This window comes from Culex pipiens, chromosome 3, assembly GCF_016801865.2.
Source record: "Culex pipiens pallens isolate TS chromosome 3, TS_CPP_V2, whole genome shotgun sequence".
Lineage (NCBI taxonomy): Eukaryota > Metazoa > Arthropoda > Insecta > Diptera > Culicidae > Culex > Culex pipiens.
Window position 1 is genome coordinate 45,725,171 of NC_068939.1, and position 22,115 is coordinate 45,747,285.

The 22,115-nt window shown below is 33.7% G+C and overlaps 1 protein-coding gene across 6 annotated transcripts in view; it reads left to right on the forward strand.

Annotated features, from left to right (window-relative positions):
- The window catches only part of LOC120421537 (serine/arginine repetitive matrix protein 1), an 83,740-nt gene that overhangs the window by 56,816 nt on the left and 4,809 nt on the right, over positions 1-22,115 (forward strand). For 5 of the 6 annotated variants that reach the window (XM_039584762.2, XM_039584764.2, XM_052710184.1 and 2 more), the window contains exon 5: positions 10,243-10,278. The exons of the other annotated variant lie outside the window; for it this stretch is intronic. In XM_039584762.2, coding sequence (XP_039440696.1) covers positions 10,243-10,278 — 36 coding nt within the window. The remainder of the gene's footprint in view (positions 1-10,242; positions 10,279-22,115) is intronic. 6 annotated transcript variants of the gene reach the window in all.

The window sequence follows — 22,115 nt, forward strand, 5'->3', positions numbered from 1 at the left end:
CACGCGTAGGTTGACTAATGAATCGTATAATCCAATCGATTAAGGGTAATTCTAGGTATTCTAGAAACCGTTTTTTTACAATCTGGTTGTGAAAAAAGTTTTTTTTCATCAAATTATATCGATTTTTTTTTTGTAATTTAATCTTTTTGCTTTCGTCAAACCTATCATAGTGTAACTAAATAATCCTATCCAATGATATTTGATAAACTCTGCACTAGTTTATAAGTGTTAAAAAATGTAAAACAGGGGTGACCAAAGCCCGTGGGCCAAACGTGACCCGCGAGGTCATTTTTTGTAGCCCGCGGACCCATTTTGAATGATCATGCAAAATGGCCCTTTGACGCATCTTTAACTGATTTTATTATTCCTAAAAATTAAGGTTAATTTTATGCCATTTTTGTGTACCTTTTTCGATTTTGTTAATATAAAACTAATTGTATAATCCGGATCCCGATTATATGAAACAAATATTGTGTTAAAAATCAATCTCATCGTAACTATCTATCGTAACACGTTTAAATGTGACTAAGTTATGTCAAAATTTTCATCGAATATTTTTGAGAGTGAGTTATAAATCGTTCAAATTTTATTAAAGTAGGAACCTGTAAAACTTATTTTGCACATAAAACCTTCCACCTCGTGATTTGAACTCATAACTTGTGGGTTACGTTTTTGAGTACCAAACATCTGATTAAGGCAGCATGAAATTTATTGAAATTAAATAAAAATTGGAGGAATATTTTTTAAAAACTCCTTAAGCAACTATTTATCATTAAGATTGCACACTATTTATAATTAAAAATAAACTACACACTTTCACAAATTTTGTATCACCCCTTCTTAAATATATTTAAAAAAAATCAATTTAAATACAACCTTAAAACTTTCATTATATTTGTGAAATCACGATTGTTGCGGCACGAAAGTTGCAATGAAAAGCAGATGAATAATATTTATATTGATATTTTTTTGGATTTTCAGATTTTAATAACCAATTGATTGGAGGCTTTTTTTGTACAAAACTGTTTATTTGTGTTTTTTTTATTTCTAATATCTAAAAGACGAAATGTTATTAAAATACATGAAATTTCAAAATAAAACTTCAGTTGATAGATTTTTTTCAGTTTTATAGATTGAAATTGAAATAAATATTTTTTTTTTGCTCATTTGGCCCGCAAGGTAATGTGAGTTTTAAATTTGGCCCACAATTCAAAAACTTTGAGCACCCCTCATGTAAAATGTTAGTACACAAATAAATATAAATTGAATTGAAATCAACCAACCTTGCAACATTTTCTTATTACGGAGGAAAAGACTTTAGAAGTAATACACAGAAAAAACAATTCAAGAAGAATTTAAATTCGGAATTGGTCAACATATATCTTCACCTGTTTTATTGTTCAAGCCAAAGATGTTTTTGTACTTCATAAAACAATTCACGAACGAAAAAAAATCCTCACAGCTAAACGAATCATATTTTTTTAAGATTGACTTATTTGGTTATTTATACATTCGGATGATTAAAAATCTAATGATTTCCAAAAATTTTTGTTTGAAATTATGCCATTACAAATTGTATTGAATGATTTTTCTATCAGTCTACGTCGCAAAAAATCTAATTATAAACCCAATTTTCAAAATGTACATGAAAAAAACGTCACAAAAGCATTATCCGAGATTGCATGTAAATTTTGTGCTCCTAAATAATGTGTGGAATTGAAACTAAACATTTATGAAATCGACGTGATCGTGCTATCTTGTCTTATGTCGCTATTTAACGTTTAATGTTTGACCTTTAATAAACAAAAACTACAGAGAGAAATGTAATTTCCCAAAATCGTGATAAAGCGTTCATTATATTAGGAACCTCGAAAAAGTGTTCAAATCCATACAATTTTTAATAAAAAAAAGCAAAAAAAAGTAAAAACAAAGTTCTCTTTTAATTTTATGTACACTTGTTTACGATTTTTCGTTTGTTCACGATTATGAGAACTGATTTTTTTCCGTGCAGGGCACGTAAGGTGAATATTACAAAATACGTTTTGTTTGGCTGGCCATCCTATACGTTGTCCAGCAATTTGAATGAATTTGGTTTACGGAATACGGAGTTATAATCAATAAATTAAAAAGTAAAGGTGCATGCAAGAGTGGCGAAATGGCCTCGGCCTGAAATTTCCTTGGGCAACTTGTTGCAATTGCAGGGTATTTCAAGATGGCAAGATCTTATCGGAACTACATTTCATAGGAAGAGTGACAACATTGAACGGAGTTTTTACCGTTCTTGTTGAATATCCCAGGATTGAAGTAGAGTTTTGGGGGATCTGTAAAGGTCAAAAGCGAGGCATTGAAAGCTGTTTTAGACTTTTTCCGTCAATTTAATAAAAGAAAATTCAACCCAAATTGCGTATCTTGTTTATCATTTTGCCAATAAACTCCTTCGACTAACCAACAACCGACGTGACCTAGTAACACGGTCCACCTTTGTGCCACTGCCATCGATTGCAGCCCGTGGTGACCAATTATTTCCCAGTACGGATAATTGGCCATCGCTACTGGGCACACTGGGTCGGCGTCGGCGTCACACGGGAAAAGGTGGCCCATATTTTTCTGCTCTTTTTCTCCTTTTTCAATTGGCCCAACCAACACCTTCCATTTGTGTGTCACCCACCGTATTGGCTGAAAATTGTTCTTGACGTGCGCGAAATATGTAGATTGGCTCAGTTTTTTTCCTTCTTTCAATATTGGTGTGACACCTCACTTTTTACAACTCTAGTGCCTAGAGTCTGTCTGACTCTAGTCTAGTCCCGACACTTTGAAAGTTATGTAAAACAAGAAACTTTCAAATGGCGGCACACTGCAACCGATTTGCACCTTGCAATTACCGTTTGCCAAGCCGCAAAAATGTGTGTGTGTAGTGTCGAACACCGTGCATGATTGATAGGTGTTAAAAGTGAATTCTCGAGGAAAAAAGTATGTTCTCCGCCGTGCCTAACCTATTTCTTTTTCAAACCAGACTTGGGCTTGGGTTTTGAGTGGGTATCGTTTCTGCGATTACGTATGCAAAGCCAGTGGTGACTTTCGACGGAGGGGCCAGCGACGAACCTGGTGTGATTTGTAGTTACCAGGCGTTGGCACGTTGTAAGGTCTTGTCAGCAAATTGGAACTACAACAGGTGGTACAATAGCGTTGTTTGGAAATTGGTATTTCAGTAATATTTGGGTCGTTCCTCCTCAACACAGCTAAAAAGTAGTAATCCAGCTTCGTGTAAAAAGCCTGGGTGTAAAATAAATATTGCATTATTTTATGCAGTTTTATGTGATTTTACACCTTGAAATATGTAGGCTATCAGTATGTGTCAGTACACAGCAAAAAATCCGATGGTAAAATCGCATGCAAAAGCATGCACATCACCTTCGTCAAAATAAACACTTAATATTACACACTGCATGTACAATTTTTCTACACACAAAAAAAAGTTGCAACCGACGGGATTCAAACCCAGCACCTATAGTAAGGGTTGGCGCCTTAGCCCGCTCGGCCATCAGACCGATGAAGAACTGAAAAGATAAACGCATATATGAGCTTGACCTTTCGGTCAAGTAGGTTTCCCATACTGATGGGCTACATATTTAAGGGTGTAAAATCACATAGAATTTCATAAAATAATGCAACATTTATTTTACACCCAGGCCTTTTACACGCAGCTGGATTACTACTTTATTTGCTGTGTACCTTCTTGACCGAAATGTCAAGCTCATATATGCGTTTATCCTTACAGCCGAGTGGGCTAAGGCGCCAGTCCTTACTGATGGTGCTGGGTTTGAATCCCGTCGGTTTCAACTTTTTTTTGTGTTTGCAAAAAATGTACATACAGTGTGTAATATTAAGTGTTTATTTTGACGAAGGTGATCTGCGATCTTACCATCGGACTTTTTGCTGTGAATCCTCCTGAAAAGTGCAAAATTGCAGTCAACATCATCACTGGTAACATCAAAACAAGAATCCCGATTTTCATTCAAAAAAGTCCACCCCCTCCTTTCTGGTACCACCTTAAATTTCGCAAAAAAAATTATCATCAAATGAATGAAAACAGTGTTTTACAATAAATTTTACACAAGCTCAGTTGTTTTGCAATCATGTGTTTTCAAAAAAAAGGTAAGATTCAACGAAAACTAATATTTTACCAAAAAATAAACTTTTTGCGGTACTGTATAGTGAAAATATTCAAAAACTCTAAAGATTTCAACCCAAGCATTCTAAAAATGATTCTAAGCGCTGGGAAATGCATTTCAAATTGATTTCAGCAGATTGCACTTAAATTTCATTTTGGGTCCAGTTTTGGATGACAAAAACTTTTAAAAATATTTGTACCAGCCTTAAAAAATTATTGCAAATCAAAAACTGTTAAAAAAAGTCAATAGCAACTATCGACTTAAATTTCTAAATAAAGCTCTCATAATTTTGTTTCGAAGATAAAACTTAAGAGTGAGTCCACCAGCAGAGCGTACCCATCTCGACCTCATAAATTTTCATAAACTTGTCAGGGGTTGTTTGAACATATATAACTAGTATCTGGGCCAAAATATGAGCACTCTTGCTCAATGCAAAGTTAAGCAAATCGCGACACAACTTTTAAACGTTTTAAAATCTCAAGAATCTTGTAAAATTTCAATTATATTTTAAAATTTGAGACGCACCTGAAAGGGATAAAAAATGCATCAAAAGGGTGAAGCATCCCAGTCTCCAGTGTTTAAAAAAAATAAAAAGTTTTAGAATACATAAAATTTCAAGTTTAATTTTAAAAAATACCAAATATTAAACAACATCTCCATTTTTTGAAAAAGAAATAGCAAAAAGTTTAAAATAACTAAAAGCGTAAAAACATGTTTAACGTAATAAAATATGTAAGGATTTTTAACTATTTTTTTAACAAGTTTCCTTTAAAATTCTCAAGATTTCGGTAATCAATTTCAAATCAATCTTGTTGTATCATGTTGTCAGTATTTTATTTATTTTATTTTTTGATGCAAAAATCAGTTTACTAAGAATGCATGCAACAACATATCATTTTATACACATTTTCGAAAAGCAAATTCTATAAACGTATTTTAAATTTTTATTTTTTCTTTATTTTATTTTTCATTTTCACAAAAAAAAATCTCGTATTTTTTTCAAAGGTAGTTAAGTTTAAATTAAAATTACACCTTGCACTTGCAAGAGCCTAAGAAAACATGTTTAAAATTTCAAAAATCCCGACTTTTTCCAATTTTTGCGCATTTTGGCAAATTCCCGACTTTTTTTCTGTCTCAAAATTTCTTGCCCTCCCTATTTCCAAAATTTTGATAGAAATACGTTGAATAACGTTTTATTTTGTATTTTCAATAAAATCGGGCTATCAAGATTTTACTACGAATTTGAAGCTCGAAAAGAAAATTCAGTTGATGAAATAAATTAATTAACTTTTCGTATAATTTCATTGAAAAAGTAATTTTTAAGAATTTTGTGATTCATCCCGCTTATTCATTTATTTATTTGTGCAAAAAAATGCTTAAAATTTCGTAAGACGAACAAAAAAATCTCGTTTTAATTGTATCAAATTATTATAATTATAATTGACACGCAATTTTTTTTTCAAAATAATTAGAAATTTGACGATAAATTTTAAACAGTTATATTTTTTTTGCATTTAAATCTCTTCAAATTGTACATGTGAGTTATTAGTTATAAAGTTTCAAGCCGTCCAATAAAGTGCAGTTTCCAAAGACAATGACTCCACAAAAAGAACAGGAAATTTCCTCACACAAAGCCCATTGAGAAACGTTCGATCAAAACCATCCATCATGAAAGCTCCGATGTCAAGCTCAAGGTTACGATAGCCCCAACGACCGAGGAGTCACCTGTCAATTAGAAGCCATATTTACAACAACGACACCCCTTCACCTTGGACACGTGTATCAATTAGTCGCGCCAAGGTTAACAGTGAGTGAAATTTGTGTCACACTTTTTCATTTGATCGTGATGCTCCAATATGGAGATGTTCGGTGGTCATCGCTGCTAATCGATTATGGACAACCCCCTGCGGCTAATAGCCCAACGGGTAAAAGGTGTCATAATCCGCCGACCGCGCTGATTGACCGTTACTTATTCGATTTTAATCGGTGATGGTCACCGTGCCACGAGGAGCGGATCAGGTGCTAACCCTTTCGCTATCGTGGCAAGTTTGTCCAACCTAGAGGCCAACCAACTCGCTTTTGGTGTGGTGAATCGTGATCTTTCTTCAACACCGACGAAGAGTTTGTAAGGTGAACCAGCTGCTTGACCACACCACTTCACTCCGAGCCGGTCGGTCGGATGGTTTTGTTTGTTTTTTAATCATTGAGCGTTATGACATCCATATTTATGGGTTAAGGTTAGGCGCACTGAGTCATTCACGCTGGTGCGTGTTTTTGTTTTATCTTTCATTTAGTCAAATTTGTGTCACTCGATTTCAAGATAACCGAGAAACTCTTCATTTGTAACACACAAACCTAAACAAAACGATCATTTGCATTAATTTGTTCCCCACTTATCGTGCATGGGAAATCGACTCATTGTTTATGGACGCACACTCGCAGCCCAAACCAAACCAAACCGACCCAGATCTCGTGATGAACTCATGCATTCTTCAATCGTGATGTTCATGACCCTTTCTATAGCTCACACACTTGACGCTTGGCTGAGAGAGGTACTTTACCGTTCAATTTCAAGACCATCACACACGGTGGGCCCACAATGGATCGTTAAGGTGACCTACAAGCCACGTGGCCAGCAATGGAAAGAAGGTCATTGATATTGTGAGTTTTTGGCAGGTGACTTGAATGATGGGCTAGGGCGACGAACCTTAGTTGGGTTCAAGATCCTCGGACGATTCTGGGGAAATAATACCTAAGGGTGAAAATTCAATTGATTGGACCGTAAAAAGCATGATTCGATTGTCCGAAGTGAAGTTTTCCCGATACCTTCGAATAATCATGTCTGGACTGTACATAGATTCCATTGGAGCGTATTTTTTTAAAACACATTGTATTTTGCTAAGAAGCAACTCTCTGATGTTTCGGCCATCCGATTTCAACTTGCATTTTTTTTTTTAAACTAGCTGAAACTTTTCAGGTGCCTTACTCCGTATGCCAAAAGAAGCCATTTTGCATTATCATCCATTCCGAATTTCTTTACAAATTTGGCAGCTATCCACACAAAATTTACAGTTAAAAATTCAAAAATCTATATCTTTGAAGAAATTTGTGATCGATTTGGTGTCTTTGGCAAAGTTTTAGGTTTTGAGGACAACACTGAGAGAGAAATTATACACGGAAAAAAATTATTTCAAAATCACTTTTTGTCACTGAAATTGGTTTGCAAAACAACACAATTTTCATTCTTTGATATATTTTGGAGACATTAAATTCAATCCTTGAAATAGGGCGAATACTCTTTGACCATGTATTGGATTATAAAAAAAAGTAATTTTTCTTTTAAAAATCTAAACAGGGTTAACAAATTGTTGTTTTTATGTTTTATTGTAAAATCAAACATGCAATCAAAAAGTACCTTGGTAAAATTTTCAAAAAGTGCACCGGTTTCAAGATAAAGTCGTTTTAAGGTAACTTTTAGAAAAAAAAACTTGCCGTTTTTCAGTTTTTAAAACTGGTGCTCCTTTTTGTCCATGTTTTAAGGATTTTTTTTTCGAAAAGCTAAGAAAAATACAGCGCATTATTTGAGAATATCTAAAAAACAATATTTAGCCCTTTTAAAAGATGTAATTATAAAATTACTAAATAAATTTTATTGAAAAGAGCAGAAAATTTCTCTAAATTACTTTTTTAACATTGATAATTGAACCTTTTGAAGATACTTCGGAAACTGTTGGTCTGATTTTCAATGTTATTAATTATTCAAATTAGCCCATTTTCGAGGGACTTTTTTTTCAAACAGCTAAAAAAAATAAAGCCCATTATTTGAAAATAACTTAAAAAAATTATTTTAGCCTTTTCAAAAAGTGTAATTAGAAAATTTCTGAATAAATATTATCGAAAAGAGCAGAAAATTTCTCTAAATTACATTTGTTAACATTGATAATTAAACCATTTGAAGATACTTCGGAAACTGTTGGTCCAATTGTCAATGTTATAAATTATTCAAATAATTAATAATTTGATCTAAAATATGAAATTTGGAAATTTATCTGTTTAGACTTTTTCAAAAGTTAAGCTTGATTGTATCGAAAAAAACTCACTAAGTTTCAATTTTTAAGCATTGAAAATCGGACCATATTTTCCGAGATATCGTCAGTTGAAAATAAAAATAAAATTTAATTTAATTTTCGATTGCAAATTCAATTTCGTTAAAAATGATTTTAAGTTATTTATTGTCCAGATTTTCGAAAAGATTTATTTTAAGTACCCAAAAACAAATCAAAAAATTACGAAACTTAAAAAATACAGGGATTTTTTCGGGAATTCGACTATTAGTGATAAAGAGTTAATTTTAAATATAGTTTTTTTGTGTTCCTATTTGCTTCCGAAAAGTTCTAATCATAACCAACAACTTTGTTGAAGACACCAAATCGATAAGAACTTCCCTTTCAAGCTACAGGAAAAAATCGCGAAAAACATTGTGAAGTTCTAGAGTTTTTTTAATGGTCCTATAGAGCCTTTTCAAAAAAACTCTAGAGTTTTAGAAAATACCTTTCAAGATACAAAAAAATCGCGAAAAAAATTGTGAAATCGTAGAGATCAATCGATCGACATCGACTATTGAAAGAAACATTTGGTACCACCCTTATGAAATAAAATATTCTGTCTGTTGAATCAAAATCTTAACACAAAATAATCAACCTTTGTCGTGTTTAAGGATTCAATTAGAGGGTGACGAGCGGGAATTCCCGGGAAAAATTTCCCGGGGAATCGACCATTTTTGGACCTCTCGATTCCCGGGAAATTTGGTCGAGACTCCCGGGAAATTTTAATTTTATAAATATCGAAGCAAAATTATATAAACTAATCAGAAAAACATTTGAAAATTTGAAATTGTTTAGAACATTGGATGTTCAATGTAAGATGTTCAAGTTCGAATGAACCAATGCTTCTCTTATCTTCTTATTCAGAAAGTGTAAATTTTAACTTATCAGAAATTCCAATAACTTTAAAAACAATGAGAGAACTTTAAAAAATGTGGACCCCAAAATTTACTTTAAAGCATACTTAGCAGTTAGACTCCGGAAGGAAGTCTAATGTTTTTTGAATATTTTTTTTATTTATTATTTCTAAGAGGGAAAAGCCTTTTCAAGATAAGTATAATTTCCATATCCTCATTCAATTATATTAATCCTTATAATCTAGTTTTTTTTTTACATAATTTAATTTCGCTGTTTCAAGGTAATTTCCTTTTTAGGTGTCAATAAGTCATTTGTGTATCGCTTCAACCTCAATATTAAATAATATTTTGGAAGAAAAAAACTCTGGAAATCTTTGTAAAGTTAAGGTCCGCCAAATGTGAACATTAGGGTTTTCCTGATTACTATTTCTTCAATGAATATTTACAGTTGACCTTAAAAAAGAAAAAAAACAACTTTAAATTGTTGTTTTGAGTCGCTATTTATCATATTGCAAAAATCCCGATACTGGGAAATTATATATTAGCTATTTTTTTACTTCACAAAAATCTAATAACAAGTTCATACAACAAGTTGTATTTGCAGATTCAGAAAATCTAATGGTAGATCATAGTTCCCAAAAATAATGAGGCTACTAATTAACGTTTCATTGTATAAGCATGAATAAACCGAAACATATTTATAACTTTTCTTTATACATTATTGGCACTATTGGCATAATTAAAAACACTCCCGGGTCCCGGGAATTCCCGGGAAATTTCCAAATTCAACTCTCGATTCCCGGGAAATTTAAAATCTCGAGAATCGTCACCCTCTAGATTCAATGTAATAAACCAGAACAACATTATTAAGTGTTTTCAATAATTTTTAAGTGTATTTTTTCAATAAAACAAGGGTTTAATTTCACGACTTCTTGTGATGTCCCAAAACTGAAATCGATATGATTTCAACTGCATTATGTATATTAAAAGATTAAAATAAAATCGAATTCAACACATAACTCATTATAAGGAAATCTCATTATTTGTACCACCAATGTCTCTCATGAACTCAATAAACTATAATATTCTGTCACTTTATTTTTCTTTTAGCCACCTATAAAGACGTTTACCAGTCGGAACAGAAAAGTATGTTAGTAAATTTAGCTTGATGTGTGATAAAACATTCATCATACTGCATCATGCTTTTTGAAAAATCGTAAAATCATGCATTCATAAAACTGTTTGCATTTCTTTGCTCATTTATTTTTGTCTTATTTCATGCATGTTTCTCTACAACATTTAACTGCATTGAATGTTTCTATTTCTTCTCTGCATTTGCTTTTAAACTATTACGCTTTCCTTTTCTCTTCATGCTGATTGTGATTTTAAACGTACCTCTGAGTGTATCTTATTTCTTTAATTTTTAGCTTAAACGATTTCAGCATTATCTACACAGTTTAAAAAGACATTGTCATTAAATAAATATTTCAGCTAATTCGCTCACGTTTCACGCCCAAGCCGTGAGCGCGGGACGTCCATGTTAATGCAAATTCGAACAAAACACCATAAAACGTGGACCTTGAAGTCATTTGTAACGGCGGTGGTGGCTGCCGAATGCATCTGGTCCTCCTCAAATGAACGTTTCAATTAGCATGCCGCTGATTACCAACGATATATTTTTTATGTAACTCCTGGATGTGTCTAACCTTGCAGAGAGGTGTGTGCGTTGTCTTCTGATTGGCATCTTTATGGTCATTTAAGGCTGGTTTGTTTTCTTTAGCAAACCGGTACCGGGGGGGTTTGGGCTTGCCAACAGACTCTTGTAGCCAATAAACCGAAGCTTCTGACGAAGTTGACAGTCATGAAATAGCAACTGTTTTACTATTGAACTATGATTCATCTCTCTAGGGAGTATTTGAAATTTGTACAACTAGCAACAAATAGATTACAATCGCTTATCAAAAAAGTATGACAATTAAATCCAGAAATTGTAACCAGCATCAAAATTCACCTGATCAACAATTTCCATATTACTCCACCCGATTCTGGTGGGTGGAACCCACTCCTCCAGAGTGACCACACCGAGAATCATCAAATATGCTAATGTGGTTTACGGTTTCTGAATTCCCACTCGAGTTTGGTCAAGCTTTTTTCCTCCTTTCAGAACCAACTTTCGAAATGTGGTACAGAATGATTCTGAGGCGCAATACTGGCCACGGCAGTAAAAGAAAGTTCAGCGACCTTAGAGTCATCTGTTGCTGATTTTGATGAGGTGGGACTGCAAATCTTTAGGAGTCCAATTAAAATGCAAAACATGTCTGAATCTCAGCTTACAAATGGTCTTGTGCATTCATACAAAAGATTTTGTTTGCAAAAGATTCTTCTATATCAAAAAGAAAATCAGCAGTTTATTTTTTTTAAACTATAACAAATAAATAAATAAATTTCTTTTTTTAATTTAAAAATAGAGAATTTATTCAAAAACATAATTCTTTCGGTGTGTTCATTAAATGAGCCTTTATACATGAGCAATTCTCTACGAAATCGGAATTTTTCTTTAATTTTATTTTTTGTGTTTTTAATCCGGTTGGAACTTTTTTTTGGTGCCTTCGGTATGCCCACAGAAGCAATTTTGCATCACTAGTTTGTCCATATAATTTTCCACACAAATTTGGCAGCTATCCATACAAAAATAATATATGAAAATTCAAAAATCTGTATCTTTTGAAGGAATTTTTTGATCGATTTGGTGTCTTCGGCAAAGTTGTATGGATAAGGTATGGATAAGAACCACACTGAAAAAAAAATGATACGCGATAAATTTTTTAATTATTATTTTTAATTTCACTTTTTGTCACTAAAACTTGATTTGCAAAAAAAAAGTTTTTTCTGATATGTTTTAGGATAATCAAATGCCAACTTTTCAGAAATCTACAGAACGGTCAAAAAATCTTTGACCGAGTTATTAATTTTTGAATCAATACTGATTTTTTCAATAAATCGAAATGTTGGTCGCAAAAAAATTTCAACTTCATTCAATATTACGCCTTTTTGAAATGTAAGTTTTTATTTAAAAAAAATAAAATATTATTTTCGAAAAGATCGGAAAATTTCACGAATGTTTAATATTTTTACATTGAAAATCGGACCATTAGTTGCCGAGATATCGACATTAGAAAATAATGGGTTGTTTGGGTGAAACTTAGAAAACATCAATTTTCATGTTTTTAAATTTTTGCATGGCGATATCTCAGCAACTAAGGGTCGTATCAACAAAGTTCAAAAAAGCAAAATATAGAGAATTTTCTCAGCTTTCAAAAATATTTTTTTTTCAAAAGTGGGCAAACATGGGCACTAATTTAAAAAAAATGAATGACTGCGACTTTTTTCAAAAAAGTTACCTAAAAATTGCTTTAACCCTCTACAACCCAACCCCGCCTCTAGACGAGCTTCGATTTAAAAAATCCCCAAAAATCAATTTTTCAACCAATTTATGATCTTCAAAAAGCATTGGAAAGAAGAACTTTTAAAATTTTGGAAAATTTTAGGGTTGGAAGTTTTTTCTTGTTTTATGTGACTTTGCCAATGTTTTTAAAAATGTATTTCTTTAGGGGTCAACTTTGGCTGTGTTTTTACTAACATTTCCTATATTTTAAGTAAAAAGAAATATGCAGTAATTTTTCTAGTGCCCCAGACTATGCCTCTACGCATTTATTTACAATTTAAATGATAATGGTTCCATTTTATAGCAGAAAATGTGAAAAACATGCAAAAAATTGAAAAAGTTACTGTAAAAACATGAAAAAATTAGATAGGCAAAATGTAATGATAGGAGGTGGTAGAGTAGGCCAAATACTACCAAAAACAAACATAAACTAAACAAGATAAATGCAAATTAAAATACTAAAAATGAAACAAGAAAAACATAAAACAAGAGAAGTAAAGTTTTTCATAAAACAAAAGTTGCTCAAAATGACCTCCTGAACACGGGAAAAATAAAAATTTTCGAAAAAAAAATTTGGGCGGTAGAGGGTTAACTTGAAAACGGTGCACTTTATGAAAATTTCACCAAAGTACTTTTTGTTTGCAAATTCGATTTTACATCGAAAAATGAAGTTGAACATTTTTTTGCGACCAATGTTTCGATTTAAAAAAAAAAAACAAAAAAGTATTGATTCAAAAATTCATAACTCGGTCAAAGATTTTTTGCCCGTTCTGGAAATATCTGAAAAGTTGGCATTTGATGTCCCTTAAAACATATCAGAAAATAACAAAAATTTAAAATTGTATTCTTTTGCAAATCAGGTTTTAGACAAAAAGTGAAATTAAAAATCACCAAAAAAAATTTTACAGTGTATTATTTTTTTCAGTGTATTTTGTAAGGGCAGCTGCCAAAGTTCTATGGAAAATTATATGGACAAACTTATGATGCTACATGGATTCTTTGGGTATACCGAGCAACCAAAAAAGTTTCAGCCGGATTATAAAATGCAAAAAAAAAAAAATCCAAAAGAATTGCTCATAAGCTTTAGAGAAGCAATTCTTTAGATTTCCGCAATTTATTTCGCGATTTCGCGAACTTTGTCCTACTGTGCACCTGCATCACAAATTCTGCATCTCCGTGACACCGTTTCCACTTCGTCTGGTCCGTGCTGACACGGTGACCCTGTTTCAGCCAGGTGCAATCGACGTGCCCTTAGGTTGTGCAAATCCAACCGAAAAACCGGAATCTTTCGCAGACGTTTCCGCCGTACCCATCGACGACCCCTGTCGGCCCGAACCGGCTACCGGCTCCGCTGTGACGTAATACTAACCCAAACCCCGCTAGCAAGAAGTGGGACCCTCCCAATCTACCCGGTCGAGGAGACCGACCGTCTGTGGCCACGATCTTTGACCACAACCGGGGTACCGTGGAGGGGAGTTGCTTTGGTTATTTTTATAATATATTCAGTGATAAGATTCATGTTTTCTTTTAATTAAAATTTAGATAATTTTAGTAAAGTCATGTAATGGTTAAATTGAAGCCAAATCAAACCCACTTAATAGGACGGTAGTCCGAAATGCCAATAAATGCACCACCGCGGGTTCGCAAAATTGCAATACCAAAATTATGCAACACGCAACACTGCAGCATCTCATATGGACGGACCCTTGTGCCTCGTCCAAACCGTCCTCCCCGTTATGTCCACCGTTTTTTAATGGTGGTGACCCCTGTTGGCAAGATACATGTCCGTGCCAAAGAAGCAAACCGGTTGACTAACCGCAACCGGTCAACATTGGACTACTGAAAAAACAACCACTGCGAGATGAAATATGATCTGCATAATGCATCTTCTCTCGCAGACTCAAGAAGAGTGGGAAAAGGTTAAGCTTTTATGATCCCAAAATGACCTGGCAGTTGGCACGCGCAAACTCGCGGAGAAAGGTCACTTCTGGGTATGCATAAAAAGGCAGCAGCAGCTGATGCCTAAAAGTGGTAATGGTCGTAAAGTGGCCGGTTAATGGTAACCTTTTGACCATTTTCGGAAATGTGGCACCAAGGTCACCGACGCACGTGAAAGACATGGTTGGTATTTGGAGCGAGAGAAGGGAACTCATCACGAATTATTGCAAGTATGTTGAGATGAACTTATATCGTAAAATAATGACGAAATTCTTAGGCTGGTTTGCAAAAGTTTCTTTTTACCGTCACGACCGAGGACATGCAGACGGTCTTGTTCACATTTGGCTATTAGGACTTATGAGCAATTCTCTAAGACATCGGTAATCGATTGTTTAGGCTAACACTTTGCATGCACGTTTGGTATGCCTTAATGAACAATTTTTCGTCATCCATTTGCCCATACAAGTTTCCATACAAATTTGAGGGTCGGTCTCACCAAAATGCTAAGTAGATAAGAATTTCTGATCACTTTTTGACTATCAAGAAAACAAAATAAATTGACAATACGAAATTTTTCGATCTTTTGAGCTATGGTATACAGTGATATTTTTTTTTGTCTATGTTATGAAGCTTTAAAAATATTAATCGCAATGGCCTAAGATACTCTAGAAATAAGGTTTTCTGGATCTGAGATAATTGCTCTTAAGCAAAATCAGCCGATAATTTTCTCTTGAATTAGATCTTCCCAAAAGCAGTACTTACTAAAAAATAAAATTGTTACTCCTCGCAAATGTTGCATGCAATATGACAAACTTGGGCAAATAAGGGGAAATTTTCATATGTTTGGCAGGTTAAGAAGATGGCCCCAATTTCATCAAATTCGACAATTTTCTAATTTGGACACCTTTTTTTGCAAAACTATTGATGGAAACCAAATGAGCCATTTATTACTCCATTTCAGTCGAAAACGCCGTGTAGGTGCTGTAATTGACCAAAGTGTTGATAGGACAACATTAGGTGTTCGATGGAATTACATGCTGTTCCCCTATGAGTTTTTTTGCCGAATTCTTGGCGATAATGACAGATAATTTCCGAAGATCGTCATTCTTTTCAGACGAGCGATAAAATCTTATTTATTGCGCAATTCCCACTAACTTGGACTTTGCACTGTATTATTGCTATCGATCGCACTATTGCGACTTGTCAAACTGCCTTGGGAAATTTATTTTTTCCTCAAAAATGATCAAAGCGAGCCGAGGTTGCTCGCTCGTTTTCACCTGTCAATCGCACTTTTAAAGTGCTAAAAGTTCAGTTTGGTGGAAACTGCGACTGGAAATGTAAATAAACAAAACGTGGTTGCCTAGCTTTTTGAACTCTTGTTGTCAAAAGTGCGAGAAAAAAGTGCGGGCTAAATCCAAGTTATAGTGCAAGGATCAATATATATATTTTTTATATACATAAATCTTGTATTTTGCCGGGGACAAACAGTTGAAATAGTTTCAAATTTTAACAGACAAAAGTCATAAAGTTTCAAATCTTAATATGTTGATTCCGTAGTAACTTTTCAAAAGGGCGAACCATGGATGTAAATAAGCAGCCTATCCCACTCTTACTCGTCGTAAACTGACACTAGAGCAAGTTGGATAGACTGTTTGTTAACATTCAAGGTTTCAGCCTTTTGAACAGATTGAATTGTAATAAAATATTAGTTGTTTCCAAAGAATATTCAGTTGGGAGTTCTAGATTTAACAGTACATTAAATTTAAACTCAATGGCAAGTTTTAAATCAACTAACATCGATTCGATCGACACATTTTGATTCACCGTCGAAATTTTTCGAAAGCAGTTTTTCAATTTCAATCAACAGTGTTTTTAAAAAAAAACGCAGTTCTCACCGATAAATGATTTTGAATCCTTCATATTCTTAAACAGGTAGGTGAAACACAACTGTCTTCGTTTAAATCTTCCATGGGTTTTTCTCGTTTTATTATATATTTTTTCCGCCATACCGTGTAATTGTTTGGCAACACAAGTGTAAGCTGTATAATCTGAAATGAGTCGAAAATGTAATCTATGATCTGATTTCGACATATTAAATCTGCAGAACCGCTGGAGAAACATGCCGTTAATACGAACCTAACCTTAAAATTAACGGGCCCACGCGGTCAACCCTAATGCACCCCCCCTCGCGTGGCAAATGGAACGTGTCGTGTTTCGTGTGTCAAAATGAATTTAAATTCTTGTTATCGAATATTGGCACATGCCACCCTTAATAGACAGCCCTGGGGCCACCTAAATAGCCGGTAATGGCCGCGGGTGTCGGTTTCCAACCACACGGCAAGAGTTCAGTTGCTGGCAAACTGCATCGACAGCAGCGCCACCCTAATTACTGAACGCGCCGCTGCGCCAAAACGACCTCCACGTGCGAAATTTGCAGGCCGTGTGGTATATCTGAAAAATCATTAATTCCACGCGCGCGCAGACCATGTGTGAGTTGTTGTTGTTGGGCTTAGAGACCTCAAAATCGGATTTGGTCTGGGCTGCAAAACAACAACCTAATTGTAAAATCTATTCACAAACGAGGGGAAAAAAGCGCGGTTACGCTACTGACTGACTGAGGGGGTGTTAGGTTGGTAGTTTTTCGAACGCAATGTGTCGACTATTGGACTGATTTAGATTAATACACATTTTAATTGAACACTTGGGTGAGTAGTGTAATGTACATCGTAGGGGAGGGTAACGGTATTAACTATTCGTGGTGCTGTCGAATTCGGTGAGTCACGAAAATTGTACGCGGAATAGATTTTATTGGACTACCTCACCTCATTAAATGATGCCTTTCTCACAAGATCAATTACAGCGTTCTGTTTTCCAAGCAATTTCCAAATATTTGTTCGAAGGTCAAGTATTTGATTTCGCCATCCGAGCCGGAACTTTTGAGGTTATCTAAAAATCATTCCTTTTTTAAATCAATAAAATCTGTGTAAAACTTTTAACGCACGTTATCAACCTATTTTCAGCTCTTCAGGTCTTTATTCCTTAACATACATTTGCTTAAAAATCAATTCTGAGTCGATAAGATTTATGAAGGCATTTTTCGAGTAATTTAGCTTTTCTTCAACAAGGAAGAAACAGTTTTTACAAAAATCACAGCGAAAAAGATACTTAATTCCATGAATTTAAACAACAACCAGGACTGAAATTAAAACATTTCACTTCTGCATTTCTCAACAATAAAAATACACCTTCCTACCTAATTTCACAAATTATGTCACCGCATTAAATAATTTTTTGTAACACTTTTCTAGTTCAATGTTATTCCAATCACATACCTTCGCAGACTATTACTTTATCTAGTAATTGGATCAACGCCAGCTCGCCCATCGACCACCTTCGTCGTGACTATTTTAAAAATTCACCTCACAATATTCGGCCCTGTTAATCGCTTTCAAAGCTACCGTTTTTTTTTTTCGCTTTGTTTTCCACAAATCAAAATTGGCACCATTTCAAAATTTCATGATCGACTTCGTTTCTCTACCCCTTCATAATTTACTTTCCTATACCTCAACCTTCAACCAAAATCTCCCCAAAAACCCAAGCAACCCGCCATTCAATTCCATCAATCAAATTTATATTCACGGTGCAGAGCAGCCCATAAACGATCAGATGGTGCCATAATTTGTTACGTAAGCATTTCGATACGTACCTACATATTTAGGTTCGGGGTACTTTACCGTTTCCGAATGGGACAGTTTTTGTTTTTTTGTTTATTGCCTTTTCTAGGTCTCTCTCTCCGTCCCTAACGGTTAATTTTTAATTTGAATTTAACGGTGCTACTGAATGAAGTTGAAAAATGGTACCTCACACACATGTTTTTTTTTTTTCGTTTTCGAATGCAGCGTGAATTACAACTGCAGTGAACTACTTTAAGGACCATTAAGGTTTCTGGTGCTCATTCAACGTGTGAAGGCCACACGGTTGGCAACATTGTTGCTGTTGTTTTGAGAAAATTCGCAATCACCCGCGGTAAAAATCGTCGGAATGCGCGAATGCGAAAAGCTTGGCGAACAATCTGCATAAAAATGTTAACGATGGTTTGCTGAAAGAATTGAGCTGCACGGGAGCCAAAACCGAAACACTTTATGTCAAGTAGAGCATTTTCCATAGTTCAAATGTGGCCTGTTATTATGAAGGCAACAGAATTGTTTATTTGAACAATATCCACTAAAAAAATAGTTTTTTGATTTTTTTTATTTTTGTTTTGGTGAGCTCTGCCTTATTTTCCTAATTATAACAGTTCACGAATGTTGCCAATAGATGAACTGATCGAAAAATGTCGAGGGAACTAACGATGCAAAATATTATCTGAATTAAAGAGACAATAAAAAAACCCCACATTTTGATCCACGAACCATTAAGAAGGTGACTTTTAATTTTATACAAAAATATGTTTTCAAATATGTATAAAATATATAAAATTTGGTTTGATTAGAATTGATTTTATGCTGTTACTACAAATAAATGAAATTGGGTACTAAAGCCCTATGTAAATTTTTATGTACAACGGTAAAAAACACGAATAAAAACCATTTCTAATCACTTGTTTTTATTTTAATGCAAAAAAATATTGACAAGACAACATTTTTTCGATTGATAAACTATGGTCCCCTTGGAACGAGCTGTCAAGTAGGACCTTTTCTGTAAAGAAGGATCATGAAGTTAATTTTTTAAAATTCAATTAAAAATCCATTTTAAATCCTTTGTGGTCGTTCAAAGGGTCATTGTACTCAGAAAAATAAGCTTTATCGTTATGATCAATAATATCACAAATTTGAACTTCATTTTAGGACCCAATTCAAAAATCTAGGATGCCACCTGAAAATTTCAAAAATAGGTGTTTTAGCAATCTTTTAGAAATTATTTTCATAGTAAAGAGCAGAAAATTTCACAAAAGATTAAAAAAAAATTGATAATTTTCCCAGCTTTCTCTTTGTTTTCTATTTCGAAACCGTGGTGTTTTCTCTTTGTGTTTTTTTTTAATTGCAAAAAAATAGGTTATTTTTGGAAAATTTTCACCTTCAAATGAAACCTTGAAAGTGCATAATTTAAAACAAAAAAAAGTCGTTTTCGATTGCAAATTTGATTTTGCATCTAAAAATATTTTTTGAATAAAACCGTTTTTCGATCTAGTATACTAAACAACACTACAGTACAGAATAAAAATTCGTTGAAATTTACCCAAAACCACAATTTTTTAACAATTAAAATGTTAGGGTTGATTTGATAATTTTGGGGAAAAAAATCGAAGGGTTGAAAATCGAACGCATATCTATTTGCTGGGATGTCGTTAAAAAAAAATTCACGCTATTTTGGTGATGATATTTCGCAACCATTGCCTTGGTCCAATCCAAGCATACTATACAAAATCATCTGATCCCTTCGAAAAAATATTAAAAGATGTTCAAGCTTGGCCATGACAACTACAGGTGAAAAAAGTCACGTTATCAACAGAAAATTTATCAAAAGTGGCTATAACTTGAAAACGATGCACGATATCGTAATTTAGGTAAAGAAGTTGTATATTAATTTAATTTAAGGGTGCACAGCAACCAAGGAAGTTGTTGTCTTCTTATTCCAAATTTGTCAAACTTGCGGACCCAATCCTGCAAGAATCTGATTGTAAAAATAGTCAAACTTTGTTTTTTATAACTTTGAAGACAACAATTTAGGGGATGAATAAAAATTTATATCGATAGTTTCCGTAGTTTTGAAGATACTAAAATGTCTGTAACAGAAATCTGGGTGCAAAAGCTATGGTTGATGTGTACCGTTAACAACTTAAAAAAGGTCTGATTTTTTTCGATTTTCCAACGTTTTTTGAAAATCACGATTTTTTTTAAAATTGGCCACACTGTTTTTGTCATCTAAAACTTATCCAAAAATTAGAATTTTCAAACATAGTTATTTTGCTCAATTTAATTTGTGTGTGCAAAGTCTGTTTAACGGTCCACTATGGTACATTGGGTGGCCAAGTTTCAAAAAAGTGACCTTCTCCAAATATTTTTTGGTATTTTTTTCTCGAAAGTAAACATTCTAACTAAGAAAAATCCAAATTTTCAAAGCTCTAAGTTTGTTAATTACGGAGATACGCAAGCTGAAAGTCAAAAAATGGAGTAAAAAACTAGCGTTTTTCGTAAAAAAGGCTGATTGTTTAATTTTAACATAGCTCAGCCATTTTAAATGTTTTATTAGGACAACTATACATCGTTGGAAAGGTAATGAGATAAGCTTTGAAACAATTAATAGATAAAATGTTGTTTCCAAACCAAAAACTGAAGTTTTCATCGAATAACTGGAGCATTTTTTTGACAAAACTTATTTTTTTGTGTTTGTTAATCGAGTACTTTTTTTGCTAACCGATGCTAAACATAAAACTAAGATCACTTGAAAGATTGGATTATAATCTAACATAGCTGAAATTTCCAGCCTGCGATTTTTTGCGTTTTCGGAGATATGCCATTTTGAACATTTACGTTTTATCAAAATTTGCTGCAATCTACATATGCGCCCGTTTATTTCACTTGCTTTGCTACCTACTTCGTGGGCATCGTCGCTTCAAAAATCAATACCTGGTTTCAAGAAGTTCGAAATGACTTTATTGGAATTTTCTGTTGCCTAAATTTAAAATAGAGTACCTTAGTCAAAATAAGGTATTCGTACCGAAGTTTCTCAAGCGAAACTGGAGAATCTCAGTTTGAAACCGGAAAAAGTATTCAGTTGACTTAGCATGATGAATTTCTGCGATCAATCCATGAAACTGATCCACATTTGAGTTCTAGATTAAATTTTCAAAAGGTCCTATCTGCATAGGAAACCCATGAGGGATAGGTTGTTTTGAAAATTTAATCTAGAGTTCTATGTTGGTTAGTACAAAACATCATAAAAAGTACCTTTAACATATGCTGAAGCTGTCACAAACTCTATAATCAAATGAATTTTAAGAATATGGTTTGTATTTTATCGTTTTACTTCATAATTAATATTTTGAATAAAATTAATTTTTCTGTTATTTGATTTAACAATTAAAATTTTCGCAATTTATGCCCGTAAGGGTGGGGGGGGTCTCAAGTTATATGGCATGGACTCACAAAATGAAACACACAGCAATAAATAATAAATATTTGACTTAAAATGAATTTATTACGCTTAACAAAATTTTGTTGGTGAGGAGGAGGGGAGGAAGGGAGGGGGGTGAAAGAAAGAGGAGGGAGGGGTTGTGTCCTTAAAGTGGGGATGTATTAGCTTATCCATAATTTAATAATATAAACTTGCAATACAATATATACGCAATTCTGTTGCACTTGCAAATGTATGAAAAGACTATTTATAATAAACAATCAACTATTGAAAAACATGAAAAGTCATAAAAATCGACGTATATCATTTCAATACCATACAATTACCAAAATTTGTATGAAAAAACATTTAAAAAGCAAAAAAATAATTTGGCCGCCTGTTTGTATGGAGATGGCCCATAGTGCGGTGCACATCAAACAGAGCTTTTGCACCCAGATTTTTGTTACAGACATTTTAGTATAAA